The 21210-nt window shown below is 36.4% G+C and overlaps 1 protein-coding gene across 2 annotated transcripts in view; it reads left to right on the top strand.

Annotated features, from left to right (window-relative positions):
- The window catches only part of rptor (regulatory associated protein of MTOR, complex 1), a 377545-nt gene that overhangs the window by 144621 nt on the left and 211714 nt on the right, over positions 1-21210 (top strand). For both annotated transcript variants that reach the window (XM_079841367.1, XM_079841366.1), the window contains exon 6: positions 16555-16701. In XM_079841367.1, the coding sequence (XP_079697493.1) occupies positions 16555-16701 (147 nt within the window). The remainder of the gene's footprint in view (positions 1-16554; positions 16702-21210) is intronic.

Here is a 21210-nt window from a genome sequence, read left to right as displayed (position 1 = left end):
ATAGACAGATTGAAGAAGGCTAGTTTTCTGTAACTTATATTATTTATTTAATTGTGAGAGCGTTTTTTTCTGCTCTTGATCTGGCTTGTTTAATAATTTTTCCTTTTTTATTAAAGTGGACGTGCCTTTTGTGTTTAAGAGTAAAAGCTTTAAGTTAATAGTCTATTCGTGTCTCAGCCGCGAAGCTGAGATCAGCTGAGCTCATATGTTTGAGCTGCACAGAGCGGCTGAAATTATACTGTCTGTCAGTTATTATAATACATATGACAAAAACAATTGTCTAAATTATGTTGCATATTCCTCAAAAGTTCTTGTGATGATATCTAGTTGACAATAGTACTATATTTTGGGAAATCATAGGCTATGATATTGCGCAGGTGCACGTGATGCAACGCTGTCAGAGCCGACAGACTCGTGTGTCAGACTCATTTCAGTCCAAAATAATCCGCTCAAAAACGATTTAATATACTGCAAATAGCCTACTAGTTTATTATGTTTATTTATAATTCATTTATGCAGACAACAAGGCTACCAAGTACTGCGCACAGTGCGCAGCTTATTAATTTAACTTTTTTTTTCCTAACGTTATTTTTAGTCGATTTTTAGTCGAAAATTTCAGGACTTCAGTCGACCAAGATTTTCTTTGGTTGATTACAGCCCTAGTCAAGTCAAGTCAACTTTATTTATATAGCGCTTTTAACAATGTAGATTGTTTCAAAGCAGCTTTACAGTGTTAAACAGGAAAATAATGCAGCATAATTTTATTCAGCTGTATAGCCATTCTGGAAAAATTTCAAGTATCATACAGTGACAGTGTGGGCTTTAGATCAATAATTTGATCAGTAATTTAGTTTAAATGGTTATTTTAGTTTATTATTTAGATGTATTTCGATGTTTAGTTGAAAAATTTAATGTCCCCAACTGAGCACGCCAAGCCAGAGGCAACAGTGGCAAGGAAACCAAAACCCCATTAGGTGACCTAATGGAGAAAAATAAACCTTGGGAGAAACCAGGCTCAGTCGGGGTGCCAGTTCTCCTCTGGCCAATTAACAAACAGCGTATTATTATTATTATTCTGGCAGTTTTACAGCTCGGAGGTCATAATAGATCAGAATATTCGAGGGACCGGGGGCAACATGCTTGAGACGGGTTTATTGAGGATGATGTTGATTAAACAATTATTAAAGTGCAATATTCGAATGATCAGAGACAACACGCTGGAGACGGGTTTATTGAGGATGACATATCGATTTAAATATTATTTAATTGTAATATTCGAACAATCTGAGTCAACACGCCGGAGACGGGTTTATTGAGATGCCGTGTCGATGAGGCAGTTGCAGGGGGAGTCTAATCACGGTCTCTCAGACACTTCGGGGTCCTGTGTTGGTCTTCTCTGGGCGCAGGTCCACCATCTGAACTGGATACGGCCCGGATCCGGCTGACTGCAGTAAACCTCGGGATAAAACAGAGAGACTATCATTAGCGTAGATGCCATTCTTCTGATGATGTAACGAGTACATCAGGTGTTATGGGAAGTGTTCCCGGTTCCGGCTGACCTAGTTAATGCAGCCTAACAATCATTTCATTGAAAAAGTGTTTTATGTGTATGCCACAGTAAAGAGATGTGTTTTTAGTCTAGATTTAAACTGACAGAGTGTGTCTGCTTCCCGAACAATGTTAGGAAGACTGTTCCAGAGTTTAGGTGCTAAATAGGAAAAGGATCGACCACCTGCAGTTGATTTGGATATTCTCTGTATTATCAACTGGCCAGAGTTTAGAGACCGCAGTAGACGTGATGGAGTATAATATGTTAAGAGCTCGCTCAAGTATTGGGGAGCTAAACCATTTAGTGCTTTGTAAGTAATAAGTAAGATTTTAAAATGTATGCGATGTTTAATAGGCAGCCAGTGCAGTGTTGACAGAACTGGGCTAATATGGTCATACTTCCTGGTTCTAGTAAGAACTCGAGCTGCTGCGTTTTGGACCAGCTGGAGTTTATTTATTAAGCGAGCAGGGCAACCACCCAGTAGAGCATTACAATAATCTAACCTTGAGGTCATGAACGCATGAACTAACTGTTCAGCATTTTGCATTGAGAGCATGTGCCGTATTTTAGATATATTTTTAAGATGGTAGAAAGCAGTTTTACAGATGCTAGAAACGTGGCTTTCAAACGAAAGATTGGTATCAAAGAGCACACCCAGGTTCCTCACTGACGACCAGGACTTGGCAGAACAGCCATCAAGTGTTAGACTGTATTCTAGGCTACTACTTGTGGAGCTTTTTTGTCCAATAATTAAAAATTCAGTTTTTTTCTGAATTGAGTTGCAGGAAATTACCGGTCATCCAATGTTTTATATCAGCTATGCATTCCGTTAATCTTGTGAATTGGTAAGTTTCTTCAGGGCATGAAGAAATATAGAGCTGAGTATCGTCAGCATAACAATGAAAACTAACGCCATGCTTCCTAATGTTTACAGTGATTAAAATCTTTATCAATAAATCAAGAAACTTTTTTATTTTTATTTAAATTTTATAATGCTTAAAGGGATAATTCACCCCAAAATAGAAAAATTAGCCCATAATTTACTCACCCTCAAGTCATCCTAGGTGTATATGACATTCTTCTTTCAGACGAATAAAATCGGAGTTACATTACAAACCTTACATTTAAATTTACTATTTCCAACAGACCCATTTTCACTCATCATAGCCCCCATAACCGTTAATTCACGTATGTGACCCGTTGTGGCAACCAGGGACACAAGTCGGCAGCACAAGTTTCAAGCAAAATGGGTATGAAGCGTTTTTTTTTTTCAAAATTGGTGATTTTCGCTTTTTTGCCGAATCTGTTAGTTGAGATCATGAAGAAGCCTCTCCATGTTTGAGATAGCAGTATTGGTATATTTAAAAGCATACACTTTGAGGTTGAAATCGCCTTGTTTTTAGGAGATTCTAGCATGCAGCAGAGGCGTGTTTCTCTTTTGTTATTGTCCCGCCCTCTAAGAGAAGCGTAGCTCAGTGTTGCCAAGTCCGCTGTTTTTCATGTCTGCGGTTTGAAGCGACCCCAATTATGTGATATTTAGCACCGGGAATGTGAATTTTAGTAGGCAACCATGCCAAAAAAACACATATTTTACCCCCTGAAACGCGATTGGGCTAGTTTTGAGTAGCAATTGTGCGGGTTTTGTTGTGAAAACCTGGCAACCCTGGTGGCTGATACACGAGCAGCGAGCAATGAGCAGCTGATACGAAGTGCAAACCTCCCAGATAACACAATGTCTGAAGCAGTAAAGAACCAACACGATCATCTTTCCCTCTTCTCTTCATTTTCTCTGTATGTCTATATGTGTTAAGTTACTGTGTGACTGATATAACAACACAACACATTACACTAGATTTGAATTTAAATCAGCGCATCAGACCGTGCATTAAAAAGTGCCGCTTTCTGTTGTCAGAGTGCGCACGCTCTCTCTCTCTCTTTAAACTCAAGTGCGTCGCGTGTCAGGTCATTGCCATTGAGAAAAAAACAAACAAAACCGTCATTTAATGATGTGGGGAGAGTAAGTTAATCGCGGAAGAATAAAATGGATAGTAAAAAGATGCCAGGGGGAGCTGAAAAAGCCAAGTTAAAAAAAAAGAAAGGCATTGGAGGATGACACAGCCAAATGTGCCAAACTTATACAGATATTTTTTCAAGACAAATGAGCACACAGGAACTGGCAACTCATATATAGTCAAAATACTATATAGAAAGACGGTCGGGTGCGGTTACTTATGAATGGGAGAAACTGCAACACGTAATGAAATTCCATATTATTCTCTCCGGTCCGATAATGTGTTATTTCGCCAACACTTCGTGGACTATGCTTGATTTACGTTTGTTACTTGCATTTATGAATTACATTAAGTGTTTCCCACGACATACCTGAAATATTGCAAAAATAGACTGGTTACATGAGCCTAAGCTCTTTTCAATAAAATCCATGCAAAAGTTAATATCAGATCATTTTAGAATACAGTATAGGATGTACCGAATATTCTTCAGTTTTATGCAAAACAGAAATATGACAAAATAGAATATCAGACCTCTGTCATATGGCCAAAAGTAAGTCCTTGAAAGGTTCTTGAATCTGAAGTTAACCAAGCTGTGGGAACGCTGTATTAACAACTATCCAAACTGTTTTAGACCTAAAAGAGCCTTTGTAGGCCTATGTTACCCTTAAATGTCAGAGAAAAGAACAGAATCAGAGATTTTTTTTTGTTATAGAAAATTGTATTTTGCATATTATACTATAAAAACACATAATTATAGTTGATTTTAGTTTATCATAGTTGATCATGACGGTTATCACAGAATCCTGTTAAAAAGTCCCAATGCTACACAATGAAATCAATTCACCAAGTTTTATGTAGAAAACCAGCAAATAACAAATAAAAAGGTTTTATAAAAAGATAAAACTCACATATTTCAGCCTTTAAATCATTTTTAGTCAAAAAAGATAAATTACTGACATTTACAATGCACATAATCCTTTATTATTAATAGTATGCGGTCCGATTGTAACCATGCAGCTTTACAGGGGGAGCTTTACAGGGGGTATGGCTTATCTAAATGAGATGTAAATGAGCCCTATTGTCACTCCCAGCAGGTGAGAACAAAATCTTTAGAGGCAAATTTCTCCCTGTTAAGCTTTTTGGAGTGCCTACTTTCAAATGGCCACAACTTATCCAAATATTATCAGATTTCCATGTGTTACACATCACTGGAAAGCTTGGAGACTACACTTTCAGAATCTGTAAATAACTCAAAATGCTCCAGAACCGACTTGTGTCCCTACCTTCCGTGACTGGTCACATATTCATAAAAATAGTTAATGTTAAAATCTTTTCATCAAAATGACTTAATTATCAATTCGTATTACATTCAGTCAGCTTGTTCCCTCATCTTTATATTGTTGACATTATGCTCAATCATACTCAATACCCCATTATTAATCAAATTCACCGTTATTAGTAAAACATTCAAAATCGTTCATCAGGGTTTTCTTTAAAGTACCCTTTTTTATTTTCTCAATTTCTTGTCCATTACAACTCTTCAGGTGTATGCTCCAAACGACCAAAATCTTAACCTCTTAATTCATGTAATTTGGCAGTGATACTTATCATCAAATCCTCACCTTGCCACTTACACCAAAATTGTTATAACTTTACAAAGAACTTACACATTTTCATAATTTCCCATATCACTTTATAAAGTATTCAAATTTGTACTACGTCATCATCAATTTCTTTAAAGCTGTTTTAAAACGATTTGTTCATATAAAAGAGATGCTACCAGAGGTCATAGATCCTCTTCTTAACCCTTAATCGCCCCTCAAGTAGGGTTTACGTTTGAGTCCCTTGGGGTCAGATAGACCCCAAACTTTTACAGAGCGATTGCATAAGGAAATATAATTTTTTTACATGGAAAACTATATATCATTTTTTTTATTTACTTCTCAACTATACATTTATGCTGTGTTTTTGTGGGCATTTGGTAGTTTTTTACCTATTTACTGCACAAATACTTAACTATGTCATAAATTGGCTCATTAAAAATCATTTTTTAATGAAAAAATCACTTGAATGATGATCTTAAATAAATATAAATAGTTTTTGGACATTGCTCTATGTGTTAGGGATAGAATACCGCCATCTGTAGGTTTGTGGAAAAACTTTAGGAATTATAGTTAAAGAGAAAGAGAGTGCAATGACCACATTATCCTATAGAGGTCCATAGGGAAGTTATGCAAAAGTTAAGCTGCCTTTCATCTTTCTTTTATTTGCCCTTTTTCCTCTCTTTCTCATGATTGTTCCATGTTGCATTTGTGCTCTAGTACTTGTCCTTCATTTATGTATGTAATTTTTTCAGATTTATGCCAGTTTTGTTGATTTTATTTGCCAGTTTCTATAAAAATGCAAAAGTGTGTTTGTGTGTGTGTGTGCGTGTGTGTATGAGACAGAAAGTTCGTTCCACTTTGTGTTTATGCTCTAGGACCAGATCTTGATATAAATGTAGACATTTTCAGATTTATACTGGATTTAGTTGATTTTTTTTTACAAACAAAGTGAAAAAAAAAGCATTTTTTACATTTTCCCATTCATTGCCAAAATCCAAAAAAATGCTCCAGACACCTGTGTTTGTGTTTGTGTGTGTGTGCGTGTGAGTGAACATGCTTGTTCCATATTGCATTTGTGCTCTAGTATTAGTACTTCATTTATGTATGAAAATCTTTCAGATTTTTGCCAGTTTTGTTGATTTTATTTGCCAGTTTCTATAAAAATGCTCTCTGTTGCAGTCACACACATGTGTGTGTTTGTGTGTGTGTGTGTGTGTGTGTGTGTGCGTGTGTGTATGAGACAGAAAGTTCGTTCTACTTTGTGTTTATGCTCTAGGACCAGACCTTGATATAAATGTGGAAATTTTCAGATTTATACTGGATTTAGTAAAAAAAAATTGACAAAAAAAGTGAAAAAAATTTATTTTTTACACTTTCCCATTCATTTTCAATGTGGGGTCAATCTGACCCCGAGGGACTTAAACGGTAAATTTTTTTTTACACACCTTTAGAACAATCAAATCAAGCCCAGATTTTTTGTGCATGTTTAGATAGATTATTTAGGAAAAGTCACAGAGTCTCATGGCCCTGAGATGAAGGGAACACTTTTAAAAAATGTAGGAAAAGTCCAGTGGGGTCAGCTGGACCCCAAGGGACGATTAAGGGTTAATATCATTCATTCATCTTTGTCATTAGGATATGTACCGAAAACTTTTAAGTTGGCTATTATTAAACCACTTATTAAAAAAACGCAACTTGATCCTACAAAATTAGTCAATTACAGGCCAATTTCAAATCTACCCTTTCTGTCAAAAATACTTGAAAAGGCAGTGTCCTCACAGTTATGTTCCTTTTTAGAAAGAAATGGTATCTGTGAGGATTTCCAGTCAGGATTTAGACTGTATCATAGTACTGAGACTGCTCTCATCAGAGTTACAAATGATTTACTCTTATCATCCGATCGTGGTTGTATCTCTCTACTTGTGTCACCTGATCTTAGCGCTGCATTTGATACTATCGACCACAACATTCTTTTGAATAGACTCGAAAATGATGTAGGCATTAGTGGAATTGCATTGGCATGGTTTAAATCATACTTATCTGACCGTTATCAGTTTGTAGCAGTAAATGAAGAGATGTCACACCGATCACAAGTTCAGTATGGAGTACCGCAGGGCTCAGTGCTAGGACCGTTGCTCTTCACCCTGTACATGCTACCACTGGGAACATATCATTAGGAAGCATGCCGTTAGTTTTCATCGTTATGCTGACGATACTCAGCTCTATATTTCTTCACGCCCTGACGAAACTTACCAATTCACAAGATTAACGGAATGCATAGCTGATATAAAAAAATGGATCACTAGTAATTTCCTGCAACTCAATTCAGAATTTTTTTTTTTTAATTATTGGACAAAAAAGCTCCTCAAGTAGTAACCTAGAATACTGTCCAACACTTGATGGCAATTCAAATACAAAATTCAAAATGCTGAACAGTTAGTTCATGCGTTCATGACCTCAAGACTAGATTTTAATGCTCTACTGGGTGGTTGCCCTGCTCGCCTAATAAACAAACTCAAACTGGTCCAAAACGCAGCAGCTCAAGTTTTTAGTACAACCAGGAAGTATGACCATTTTAGCCCAGTTCTGTCAACACTGCACTGGCTCCCTATTAAACATTGCATACATTTTAAAATGTTGCTTATTACTTAGAAAGCACTAAATGGTTTAGCTCCCCAGTACTTGAGCAAACTCTTAACACATTATACTCCATCACATCTATTGCGGTCTCAAAATTCTGGCCAGTTGATAATATCGAGAAAATCGAAATCAACTGCAGGCGGTCGATCCTTTTCCTATTTAGCACCTAAACTCTGGAACAGTCTTCCTAGCATTGTTCGGGAAGCAGACACACTCTGTCAGTTTAACTCTAGACTAAAAACACATCTCTTTACTATGGCATACACATAAAACACTTTTTCAATTAAATGATTGTTAGGCTGCATTAACTAGGTCAGCTGGAACCGGGAACACTTCCCATCACACCTGATGTACCCGTTACATCATCAGAAGAATGGCATCTACGCTAATGTTAGTCTCTCTGTTTTATCCCGAGGTTTACTGCAGTCAGCCATATCCAGATCAGATGGTGGAACAACGCATTACCCTGAAGTGTCTGCAGAGACTGTGTCAATTAGACTCCCCCTGAAACTACCTCATCGACATGGCATCATCAATTAACCCGTATCCGGCGTGATGACTCCGATCGTTCGCATATTCCTATTTAATAATTGTTTAATCGAAATGTCATCCTCAATAAACCAGTCTCCGGCCTGACGGCTCCGATCTTTCGAATATTGCACTTTAATAATTGTTTAATCAATACGGCATCCTCAATAAACCCGTCTCTGTCGTGATGACTCAGATCTTTTGAATATTGCACTTTAATAATTGTTTAATCACTACAGCATCCTCAATAAACCCGTCTCTGGCATGTTGCCTCCGATCTTTTGAATATTCCGATCTAATATGAACGATTAATCTAATATAAATCGATCAATCGATCATCCGATCTAATATGACCCCTGTCCTGTAAAGTTGCCTGAATAATAATAATACGCTGTTTGTTAATTGGCCAGAGGAGAACTGGCACCCCGACTGAGCCTGGTTTCTCCCAAGGTTTATTTTTCTCCATTAGGTCACCTGATGGGGTTTTGGTTCCTTGCCACTGTCGCCTTTGGCTTGGCTTGCTCAGTTGGGGGGACAACATTTTTCAACTAAATATCCAAATAAAACGAATTAGTAGACTAAATTAACCATATAAACTAAATTACTGATCTAATTACTAATCTGATGCCCACATTGTCACTGTATGATAATTGAAATGAGTTAGATGACATCACCATTTTCTCCGGAGCGGCTGTTCGGCCGAATAAAATTCTGTTGCATTATTTTCCTGTTTAACACTGTGAAGCTGCTTTGAAACAATCTGCATTGTAAAAAGCGCTATGTAAATAAAGTTAACTTGACCAGAGCTTACATGGAGACAGATTAATTATAACAACTTAATCATTAAAATCCATCATACCTCTTCAAAGCCGCAACCTAACAGTGCGTGGATTACACTCAGTGAATTTAGCCATAACAACTGTCCATTCAATTTAATGTTTGACCAAAGCCCTTTTCTGTAAATGGCGGAGGCTAAGATCAGACACTGAAGTTACTGGTCATATAATAAATTAGTCAAAAATTTCAGTTAATTAAAAGTCTGTATTTTAAAAACATTTTGTACAAATCACTGTCTATTATGTTCAAGTGATGCCCTGTGCTTTGCCCTGATGCCCTGTGCTCATCAATATCTTATCATCGATGACACAGGCTCAGATATCAGCTTTGAGCTGGTTTCGAAAGAGAGAGAGACTCCTAGGCATTCAGGACTGGTACTGCATTTCATAAACGTTTAACTTATCACTCTAGCACAGCTTAAGACTTGGCTAGAAATTACATTTGTTTTCAAATAAACATCAGACATTATCCTTTTAACTCTATCCTTAGCCCGAAATGACATTTTTAAATAACCATAATTTTATATTTGTCTTTTGCTCATACAATAAATTTAACAATTTCAAACTTTCATCCAAATTGAGTCTGTTACTTTTCATTTCAGTCACCGCACCAGACTCCAATTGTTTTATTACGGCTCAGGACAAACGTATCTTTTGAAACCAAAACATCAGCTTTTAGGGTTTTCAACATATTATCACCAATTATCTCACCTACATTGTTTTTACCAACATCCAGTCAAATAAACATTATCAGAATTTTTCAAAAGTTAGAGGAACAGGAATGTTTATTATACATTTTTGTCATTTGAACCCTCTATGTAACTAATTATATATCTTTTGCAACTCCCATTTATATCATTATGTCTTTAATATTACCTCATAATTTATATTAAAATTATCATAGATCTTTCCTTCAAAAGGAATTCATTAAGACTTCAATTTATTGAACTTATTACTATTTCATTATTTTCAATCTGTGCACCTCTGTGTAAAGTCACTCAGTCTGATTCTAAGTCTGTGTGTCAGTGCCTATATCAGCAGCTGCGTGGACAGTCTGAGAAGAGAGCGCTGGAGGGGAGGGGGCAGATAAGACTGGCTGCTCACACATCTTGGCTTTTTTCGTTTTTGCTTTTCCAAAAACAAACTTCAAGTCCTTTACTCAGACTACACAGATCACATCCTACATCAATTCCAGTGGTTTCTGCCAATTTATCACATTTGGCAATCAGACTGTACCATCCCTCAGTTACTTCTGGGATTTTTATTTCAGGGGTTAAAGGTACTCCACCCATTTTACAAATCTATGAATAAGATCGAAACAGCTAGTAATTAAAATTTTTCTGGTTCTCTCAATGTATTTGTAGCCAGTCAAGTTTCTGATTAACTTTCCAATTAGAATTAAAACCTTTGCTGCCCATTTACTTAATAATTTCTGCAAATTGTAGGGCTTCAGAGCAGAGCTGCTTACAGCGTTTGCTCTCTTTCGTCTCAAAATCTTTATCCGGACTAATAGAGTTAATGATCATGTCACTCAAATTGTTAGCCATAATTTAGTCAAAGTTCATACTCACCTGAAATTATACCAGCAGAGATGGAGGTGGCAATCTTTAAACAATGCAGCTGTGGCTTCTGTGTGATGAAACTGCAAAGTACACTTATACAAAAAAGTCACTTATACTGGTCCATGCCAATTTGGGTCACAATTTACATTTTACTCAGGATCATTCCAGATGCATCCCTGGCAAACAACCCTGAATCTATTTTTATTTTGTTTAACTAACTATTTAATCCCTAACTGCCTGCTTTTCTAAATTCGGGGGCCCCCTGTCTGAGTTGGAAGAGACGGAGAAGGTTTGCGGTGGTTCACTGGTCCTTTATCGTCCTATTGATGCGTGCCCCTGTAGGAGTGGTGCTTACACCACAGCTCCCAATGAGCTCTCCCCTGTATTGGGCACGACTCGTTTTGCACCCGGGGTACCAATTTATGGCAATACCTGGGCTTCTTATACCCCTTTATGTTTCTCAAAAGCTGTTATTATCTTTATTCAGGATTTCAGCCGAAACACAACCCGTGGTATAATTATTCCCTATTCCCGTCTAAATAAGGCTATGCCGTTCCCCTTACACAGTCTCTTCCAGTCAGACAGCCCTAACAAATATTAAAAAGCTTCCTACCTTGTCTACTTGTTTGTCAGAGGTGTACCAAGGAATGCGGCCTACGAACTCCTTGTGAGACTTGAAGCTGGCTTCTGCTGATGACTATCTGGAAACTATATTTAACTCCTGACTCTTGGTCTTAATTTTTCACTTCTTGTCCAGGGTCCTAGACTGAAAAATGAAGACCAAGAGTCAGAAGTTAAATTAATCAAAGATAAATTTACTGAAGAATAGTTTGCAGTTTCATCAGCAGAAGCCAGCTTCAAGTCTCACAAGGAGTGCGTAGGCCACTCTTTCTCTTCCCGCCTATCATACATACAATTTCTCAACAGTTATACTGTTTTCAAGGTCTAACCACGTCATTACTGCCAGGTGGATGATTCTGATTGGCTCAGAGAAAATGGACAGTCTTGGTAAATTTCCACACATTGTCAGTTAATCAGATTCACATGCACTTGTTGACGCTTTCACCCCGGAATGAGACACGTGGTGACCGTCCAAATTCTGGAGCAGGCGCCAGCTTGCCCAAAACAACCCGTCCACTCATCTATTAGGATGCCCGTAATTCACCTCCAATACTGATCTTTAACACGGAATATAGCGCACAAATACAGTAATATTCATTCACTTCTTTAGGGTTTCAGTAAAAGGAAATATAAAATAAAATAAAGAAATAACATGAAAGACAAATCCCTATTTCATCTCTGGAAGCTGGGCTAATTGAGCAATCACGGGTTACTGCACTCCCGTCAAGTTAGAGATGTGTGATGCCTCCAAAATCAAAACACATGACAACATGTTCTGAAATCAAGTGTTTTGGCGAAACATCACACACGCAGGACAGACCCTCAGTCACCACTCAGAGAGCAAATACAAACTTCAGAAAATATAACGGAAGAAACGATCATTGGTCCTATTGATTAATCAAAATCATAACTGTAAAGAGTAATTAAAAATCATTATAATATAGAAATATATATATATATATATATATATATATATATATATATATATATATATATATATATATATATATATATATATATATATATATATATATATATATATATATAAAAATATGATCAGAAAATCAACGTGCCTAATAATTCTGCACTCCCTATATATATATATATATATATATATATATATATATATATATATAAAAATATGATCAGAAAATCAACGTGCCTAATAATTCTGCACTCCCTATATATATATATATATATATATATATATATATATATATATATAAATTATATTGAAGCGCCAGCTTTCAGCAGACTTCAACTATTTAGACATTTTTACAAATCATTTATACATTTTTTGTTCATGTATTTGCAGTACCCAATCTGGTGGAAATAATTAATTATTTGTAAATGTTTATAAATATTTACTAATCATTTAGTACCTAATACATAATGGCAACACAATTGTAATTGTGATTGTCTCAACACTTAGTATACTATCTTTAAACAAATATATATTTTTAAGAAAATACTTGTTCAATTAATTAAAACAAAGTAATATGACGTGTTTGATCCATGTTCCATTATAGTAATCAAATTGATCCCTGTACATTGTTGACACCTTTAACCAACCTTTAAACCTACTCTTTCCACCAAAACTTTCCCTAACTTACCCATGTTACACCTCAGTAGCAGCAAGAATGTTTTGCAATAGAATGTGAACAAAATAAGTACATTGTACCTAATAATAATATATTTTTAGTACATAGTTAAAGACACATATAAGACTAATATAAAGTGGGACCATTCATTCTTATATTGTTAAATTTTCTGTTCAACATCCAGATCACTTATACCAAAACATTTTTGGTATACCAAATACCAAACACCTTTTTGCATTTGTATATTTATAAATTGAAAAAAGTGCATTAGGTAATATATGAACTGAAGTTTAATTATATTTATATATTAAGATGTGCATGATCATGTGAATTTAACGTTTTTATAACATTTGTAAGCATTTTATTTTACATTAAATAATGATCTGTTAATCAGTAAGTAATGTTTAATAAGTTTGAGTAAACATTAACAAGCATATTATCTCATATTTCTAGTATGTGAATATATACCGGGTAAACATACCTATTAAGCTCATGTACCCATTAAGCACACTACTATCTTTGAGCTCAGATTATAAAAAAATATATATATTTATCATCCCACTTGATGTCTTAACCAATTGTTGTGTTTGTTAATATATACCTCCTATATTTAAAGCTAATCAGTACATTGCACACTGAGATATGGGTATTCATGTGTTCACGCTGTCTGGTGGCCATTCTGAAAGCTGTTTGAAAACTTTCACCAAAAGAGGAGCCCCTTAAATGTGCACTTTTTTATATTTAAAGGTGAACTATGTAGGATTTTTGCAGTAAAATATCCAGAAACCACTAGGCCAGTGTTATATATTTTGTTCAGTTGAGTACTTAGAATATCCCAAATGTTTCCAACTATTTGTAAATCGTGAGAAATTGCTGTTTTAACCAAGGAGCCGGGACGTGTGAGCTATGCGTGTGAGGGAGTCGCCTGTCCGATTGCGTCATATCTGCGTCACCCCTCGGTTTCCGGTTTTATTCAGTGAAACACTTTACTCTCACTGCAGTGTGAACAAGTGTCATAGCAGCCGCCGAGCGAACGTCATAAATTCCTTCTCAACACACTCAGATATATCTAATACGATAAACAGAGTTGCGTTACCTCATATACTCATGACTGGAAAAGAGGAAGTGGCGCCGGCAACCGTGTCAAAAAGTCCAGCCGGCGACAATGCCATAATAACAGTCCCGCTCTTCAATCGCTCCTGCGGCCTTGCTCAGCTCCACAACACTCGGCCTGCTCTGCTTCACTACAGTAACGTTAATAATCGCATCCATCAACATGATTTCTGCCCGTGTCCTATCCTGACTGTTTTCAACCAGCTGTGAGGTGAATACCACATGTCCCAAGATTCTGCGCTCAAACGTGGCGTCATCAAACTACGCCTTTGTTTTGAACAGGCGACCTCTAGTGGACGGAAAAGTTACATAGTGTAGCTTTAAGCCTTTATCTTCAGTAAGTATAACTTCTTACTGCAAAATTAAAAGATTAATGTTTAGACTTTTGCATACTATAACCTGGAACCTGGATGTGGGAATTAATTACAGTTAGATCTAAAAGATAGTTTTAGCAACATAGCGCAGGTGCTACAGAACATTGTTAGCTTACTAGCTGTATAAGATTGTGTGCTACACTAATATATTACTTCACAGGCATTACTGGCTTGTACTTTTAAATCCATTATATTATAAATTTACAGTTTATTGATGTTCTGTGGTTTTGCACTGCTTTAATTATTAAAGAAATAATATTATTGTATGGTGAGCTTAAAGGGTGCACTATTATGAAAATCACAGCTTCAGTGTGATATCAATAAGAAAAAGTAATTTCATAGATATTTTTCAGTAATAGCTGTTCATATTAAAATATGTATGAACTTAATACATGACCTAGATTATTTATTTAGCATAATTGTCCTTTTAAATTTAATTGAATAATATTTATTAATTAAAAAAAGGGTTTGCTGTTCCAATAAAGCTCAGTGTGCTCCCTTTACAACAGGGGTGTGCTTAAAGGGTACAAACATGTACCCATTAAGCACAGCCAGACTTTTTGCATTTAAGGATGTATATCTTAATTTAAATGCAATTGTCATTTAAAATAAAATGAAATATTGTGTGAGAGATTATTTTATTTTAACATAACTTCTTGTGCTCAAAACCAATACCCTGTGCACTAAAATGTCTTAATGTAGATTTTGGTGAGCTTAATAGATGTACGTTTACCCTATTAACTAATGATCGGTCAAGCACTTTATAATGTTTGTTAATGATTTATTAATGAAAGTTATTATAGTGTTACCTAAAAAACCAATTTCAGTCTCTCCACACAGCAGTCATTAGTTTACTCTTGTACTTACTAAAGTTTAAGTAAATTTATTTTGGACTTTAATTGGGCTGGGTATCGTTTGAATTTCAATGATTCCGATTCTGCTTATCGATTGCGATTCTTATTGATTCCTAATTTTGATTCCAATGAGGTGAAAAAAACTATAAAAAAAATTTAGATATTCACAACATTTATTCATATTGCAAAACATTTAATTGTGGCTAAATACCATGAACAAAAATCAACAGGCTGAAGAAAACTTATACAAGGAATTTTGCATGTAGTTTAAAAATACCGTGGCAAAAAATAACAAGCCTAACTAATATAGATTTCAAGCATTATTAAAGACAAGTAAACACAAAAAAAAGCAATCACACAAATACAGCTGAACAAAGATATGATTGAAATAAACAGTGTTTTAAGATTATCAGGTACAGAAACGAATCAAATGTAAAATAACACTGCAATGTATGAATAAAATATACATTACAAATATAGTTACAAAAGTTATTCAATCAAGAACAGCTTTGTCTTTTTATTGTTTAATGTTATTAAAGAGAGGGCAGCAGGTTTATTAGGCTGCTGTCACTTTAAGAGCTGCCAATATACTGTTACATATGTTTTTACGTTGTCAACTGTTACATTCACTTAAGACATAACCGACTGTGTTACAAGGATATTTTGGCATTTTTTTGTGTGTATTTGTCCGTTCAAGTGCAAAAAACCAGAAGAGAAGTCAGTTCAGTGTTCCGCACTATTCAGTATGAGAGGCAGATTTTTTGAATGTGCGCGCTGCACTTTGTGTGCAGCACAGGAAATAGTGCGTGATTGTTCTTGTGTTTGAATGGTTCAAAGTAACATTAGAAGCACATTTTTCTGTGAGTGCTTTGGATGTGTGTGCAGCACAGAAAACAACGCTTGAGTCTAGCGTTTGGATTATTTAAAGTCATATTAAAATGCACACAAAGGAATCTATAAGAGGAGTATTTGAATTCTTGAATCTCTTGATGTTTTTTTTTTTTCTTTCAATTCTCATTTGTCAAAAATAATCTCTCTCTCTCTCTCTCTCTCTCTCTCTCTCTCCTCTCTCTCTCTCTCTCTCTCTCTCTCCTCTCTCTCTCTCTCTCTCTCTCTCTCTCTCTCTCTCTCTCTCTCTCTCTCTCTCTCTCTCTCATCTCTCTCTCTCTCTCTCTCTCTCTCTCTCTCTCTCTCTCTCTCTCTCTCTCTCTCTCTCTCTCTCTCTCTCTCTCTCTCTCTCTCTCTCTCTCTCTCTCTCAGAACTACACCCAGTACATCCCTCTGTCTATTTATGACCTACAGACGTGGATGGGAAGTCCCTCCATCTTTGTGTATGACTGCTCTAACGCAGGGATCATTGTCAAGTCGTTCAAACAGTTTGCATTGCAGAGGGAGCAGGAGCTGGAGGTGTGTCACACACACACACACACACACACACACACCATCATGGTCAAATGTCTATTCAATGTTTTTTTATTTCTGGGGTAAAAAGAAACGCATTTTAAACAGTGTTCAATCTCCACAATTAGTGTTCAAGCTGCACTTGCAAGCTGCACTAAATGAACGTGGGTGCTGATTCTGTCTGTCAACCTTAAGAAAGAACAGTATCACGAAAGTGGTATAGTTATAACACATGGTGAACTAAAAATGAGTTTTATTACCAGAATAACATACCAATACATTCAATGTGAAGACCAGAGAACCAGGGAATAGAATGACAACGCCAAAACATACAGCCATGTAGGGCAAGGACCAACAAGGGACAGGTGAAAGTGATTAGTTGCTATAGGAACAAACAAGAGTATCTATGAAAACAAACAAGGGTAACTATAGTTCCTGATGTCTTTGCTGCCTTGTTAGTTTCTAAACACTGGAAGTTAACACAGCAACAATGGGAACTGAAACAACTCTTCAACATAAAAGCCCTTAAACACAAGACAGGAAAACATAAGATCATAATCATGACAATAGTACAAATCTACTGAAGCTTTGTGTAGCGTCTGGAGTCTCTCTCTCATGGGATCAAAGGGATGAGTCGTTTTGAGGAACATTAGAGATGTTCTTCTCTTCCACAGCTCTGCATATAAATTAAATCCCTGCTCCAACAAGTCTGAGTTAGATTGCACCACTGACTGGTTAATGACCAGCCAGAGTGTGAACAGAAGATACGAGGATGGCCCTGTGAGAGCTTCAATCAGATCCTAATCAGCCAGGACCCCTAACTCACCCTTCAGTCGAGAATGGCCGGAGGATGACCTTTAAAACACACACATACACAAGCATTCCTCTGTATTTAGCCTTTAATTAAACTATCCCAGAAATTACATATATGATGATTTCTTAAGTATATGCATGCTTCCTATATTTCTTATGTTTGTGTGAGGTAAAAGCCATCTTAAATGCTCAAAATGGCTCTGTAAAGAAGATACACTGCTTTTATGCGCTTAAACCAAGGCATGTTTGATATGTAAATGTTTCTTTTTATTTGTCTTAGTCAATGGTTCAAAGTATATGATTATGAGATGTTCCGTTAGTATGTTTAGTCCTTTTGGAGTAAAACTTTACTGATTCTGTCCTCCCGCAAGAACATTCCATCGAGTAATAAAGTCCGAACAAAGAAATTCTCTCCCGCCTGAAATTAACACCAATGATTGGTCATCTCAGGAAAGATGGGTGTAGGTTAATGGACTTTAAAGGACAGTAACACAAGCATATCTTTGCTCAGTCAACTTGCAAGGACTCCGACGAGACAAATTTTCTTTTCCTCCCGCGCGGCCCAGCCAAGCTGGTTGTTTCCTTTGAAGATCGACGCGCTCTACGACACGGCCAGCAACGCGTTCCATCAGAGCGCGCGCATCACTGCGCACAAGGAACCTTTTTAGCTTGTTCGAGATGAACTTTCCCTTCCAAGACACTCACTTCTAAACACCTTTAAGTCTCCCGCGGACCGACCAAGCTCCGGAAGGACCAAACGGAGAGATAGCTTCAGCGCATGAAGAAAACTGAGAAACGCCAACGCACACAACACAAAGAAACCATGCAAGTATCAATTCTATCGAAATTTAGATGCGTTTTAAGATTGTACCCCTGTTTAAGGTGATGATGGTTCTTGCTGGCTCTAGTGGTTACGTTTGGGAAAGTGTCGGATCGGACACGATCATACCCTTCTTCCTTTCCTTTCTCCTCTTCCTCCTTCTTTACTTTCCGTTATTCTGTATATACATGTATCCTTTATTTAGTCATATGTAATCGTAGTATCAATCATTATTAAAACCATTGTATCCACGTTTTGATTTTTCATTGTTGTTGCTCACAAAATACGAGTCCCTTTAATGTCAGATCTAAGCTACGAGCTCTTATATCAATGAATGCTTTAATTAATACCATAACTCGGAAAGTTTGTCCTTTGTGGCCAGAGGGATAAACTTCCCGGAAATTGGGTAGAAGACCTTGTGAAAGTTGATAAGGATTGTACTGCTCGTTCGTTAAACAGAACGGATCAGAGGAATTCCGTATCAACTCCTTAGAGGTTATTCTGTGATTATTTAACAGATATATAATATATAATATATATATATTGCATAAATACCTAGGTTAGGTATTCCCCTTTTTGGGTGATTTTGGAGATTTATGATTTCTTTGATTATAACCTGTTATGTTTAATCATAAATCCCGAAATATTAATATCCATAATTCCCTATTGAGCTAATTTAATTTAATAATATATGTAACCCTAAAACGCTACATATATTTTGGTAGAGAAATTTCGCACACATTTTAAACTTTGTTTTGTGAGCAACTTTGTAAATTTTTTGTGTATATTATTGGTGTTAATTGTTGTTTTGTATGCGCGCTTCAGAGAGTGAGACAAGTCGCAAACGCGAACTCACGTATCTGTAACTGAAAAGCCCAAAGCTGATTTCAGTTAGTTGTATGTTAACAGCTTCTATTTTGGTCAAACATTTTAGTCACTGTTAATTGTTAAAAATAAACTGCAGTTCTTAAAGGGTTAGTTCACCCAAAAATGAAAATTCTGTCATTAATTACTTACCCTCATGTCGTTCGACACCCGTAAAACCTCCGTTCATCTTCGGAACAGAAATGAAGATATTTTAGTTGAAATCTGATGGCTCTGAAAGGCCTCCATTGGCACAATGGCACGGTTCACTCTCAAGACCCTTAAAAGGTACTAAAGACGTCGTTACAAAGACGTCGTTATCTCACTACAGTGGTTCTAAAATAACTTTATAAATCGGCGAGAATAGTTTTTGTGCGCAAAAAAACCCCTAAATAACGACTTACATAGTGATGACGATTTCAAAACAAGGCATCATGAAGCTTCGAAGCGTTATGAATCAGCGAGTCGATTCAGCAGTTTGAATCGCCAAATTTCAGCAGTTTGGCGGTTTGACTTGTGATCCGAATCATGATTCGGCTCATTGATTCATAACGCTTCGAAGCTTCATGATGCCGTGTTTTGAAATCGTCATCACTATGCAAGTCGTTATTTAGGGTTTTTTTGCGCACAAAAACTATTCTCGCCGATTTATAAAGTTATTTTAGAACCACTGTAGTGAGATGGACTTTGTAACGACGTCTTTAGTACCTTTTAAGGGTCTTGAGAGTGAACCGTGCCATTGTGCCAATGGAGGCCTTTCAGAGCCATCAGATTTCAACTAAAATATCTTCATTTCTGTTCCGAAGATGAACGGAGGTCTTACGGGTGTCGAACGACATGAGGGTAAGTAATTAATGACAGAATTTTCATTTTTGGGTGAACTAACCCTTTAATATTAAAACTGTCTCTGTAAAAAGAAAAAAACTTCTTTTGCAGAACATTTTAATATTATCAAACCCACCTGTCAGAACGAAGAAATCTTCTTTCAGTGTGATGAAATAATGATTTGAGCGAAGCTCCTCATATTCGTTTTGTAAAAGGCCTTATCAATCGCTAGATTTGAATCATTGCGTATTCCAGTGTTATTCAAATGACCGATCTCACCCCCTTAGGTGGAATTTTGGCGTAGCTAACCAAAACGCACACCTTGCACAAATCAATCAGAAAAACTGCTGGCCAGTATCTGCTTGATGTGTGAATGGGAGTATTTTGTTTTAACCTTGATCCCGTTAAAATTTGTTGCAAAGAAAATATTCTGTTTTACGTTTGTGTGTATATGCGGTAAAATAAATCCGGCCACACACTCTGGGTGCTTCAAATTGGCACAAAGGAAATTTGAAAACAAATTCCCTTCTCACTTGTGATTGATTGCAGTCAAATCGCAGGGTTAGGAAGTGGAAAGCCCTTTCCCCTGTTCTGACGCTCAATTTAAATTACCCTCCATGGGTGCCATAATACCTCTGACTAACACAAGAGGGCAGCCTACTAGGTGTTCCGCACCTCTCAGATTACTCACACCTGACCCCACTCCTTGGAGTGGACTCCACTAAGCCATCTTGTGGACGTCTTTCCCTACTCCCCGCTCTTTAGTATGTCAAAGTGAATTGTCTTTTCGTTATGTTATTTGCTTCCTATTATAATTATCTTAATTCATTTCCTGTTATTGCTATTATTTTACATTATTCAATCTTTCTGTTTCACTGACTTCTCACACTTATTTAAATTTGGTTTAAACGAAGTTTGAATTTGAATTTAAACTAAGTTCTCCCTTCAGCCAGTGATGCTACCTAAGGGGAACAAGCCCCTTTGTGACATTTTCTGCTAAGTCAGTTTCCCTTCTTTTCTCATGTTGTTTCAATTTTAGTTTTTTTTTGCTTATCTTATCTTTTCTTTTTAGTTTTATTTTCTTTATCAATTGTTTTCTTCCATTCCATACCATTCTGATACCCTGCACTTATTTAAATTTAGGTTTAAACAAGTTTGAACCTAAATTTAAATGAAGCCTTCTCTTTTCAGCC

Source organism: Gobio gobio (assembly GCF_949357685.1).
Source record: "Gobio gobio genome assembly, chromosome: 17".
Classification (NCBI taxonomy): domain Eukaryota; kingdom Metazoa; phylum Chordata; class Actinopteri; order Cypriniformes; family Gobionidae; genus Gobio; species Gobio gobio.
The sequence above is the reverse complement of the archived record's forward strand: the minus strand, read 5'-3'. Positions and strand labels throughout refer to the sequence as shown.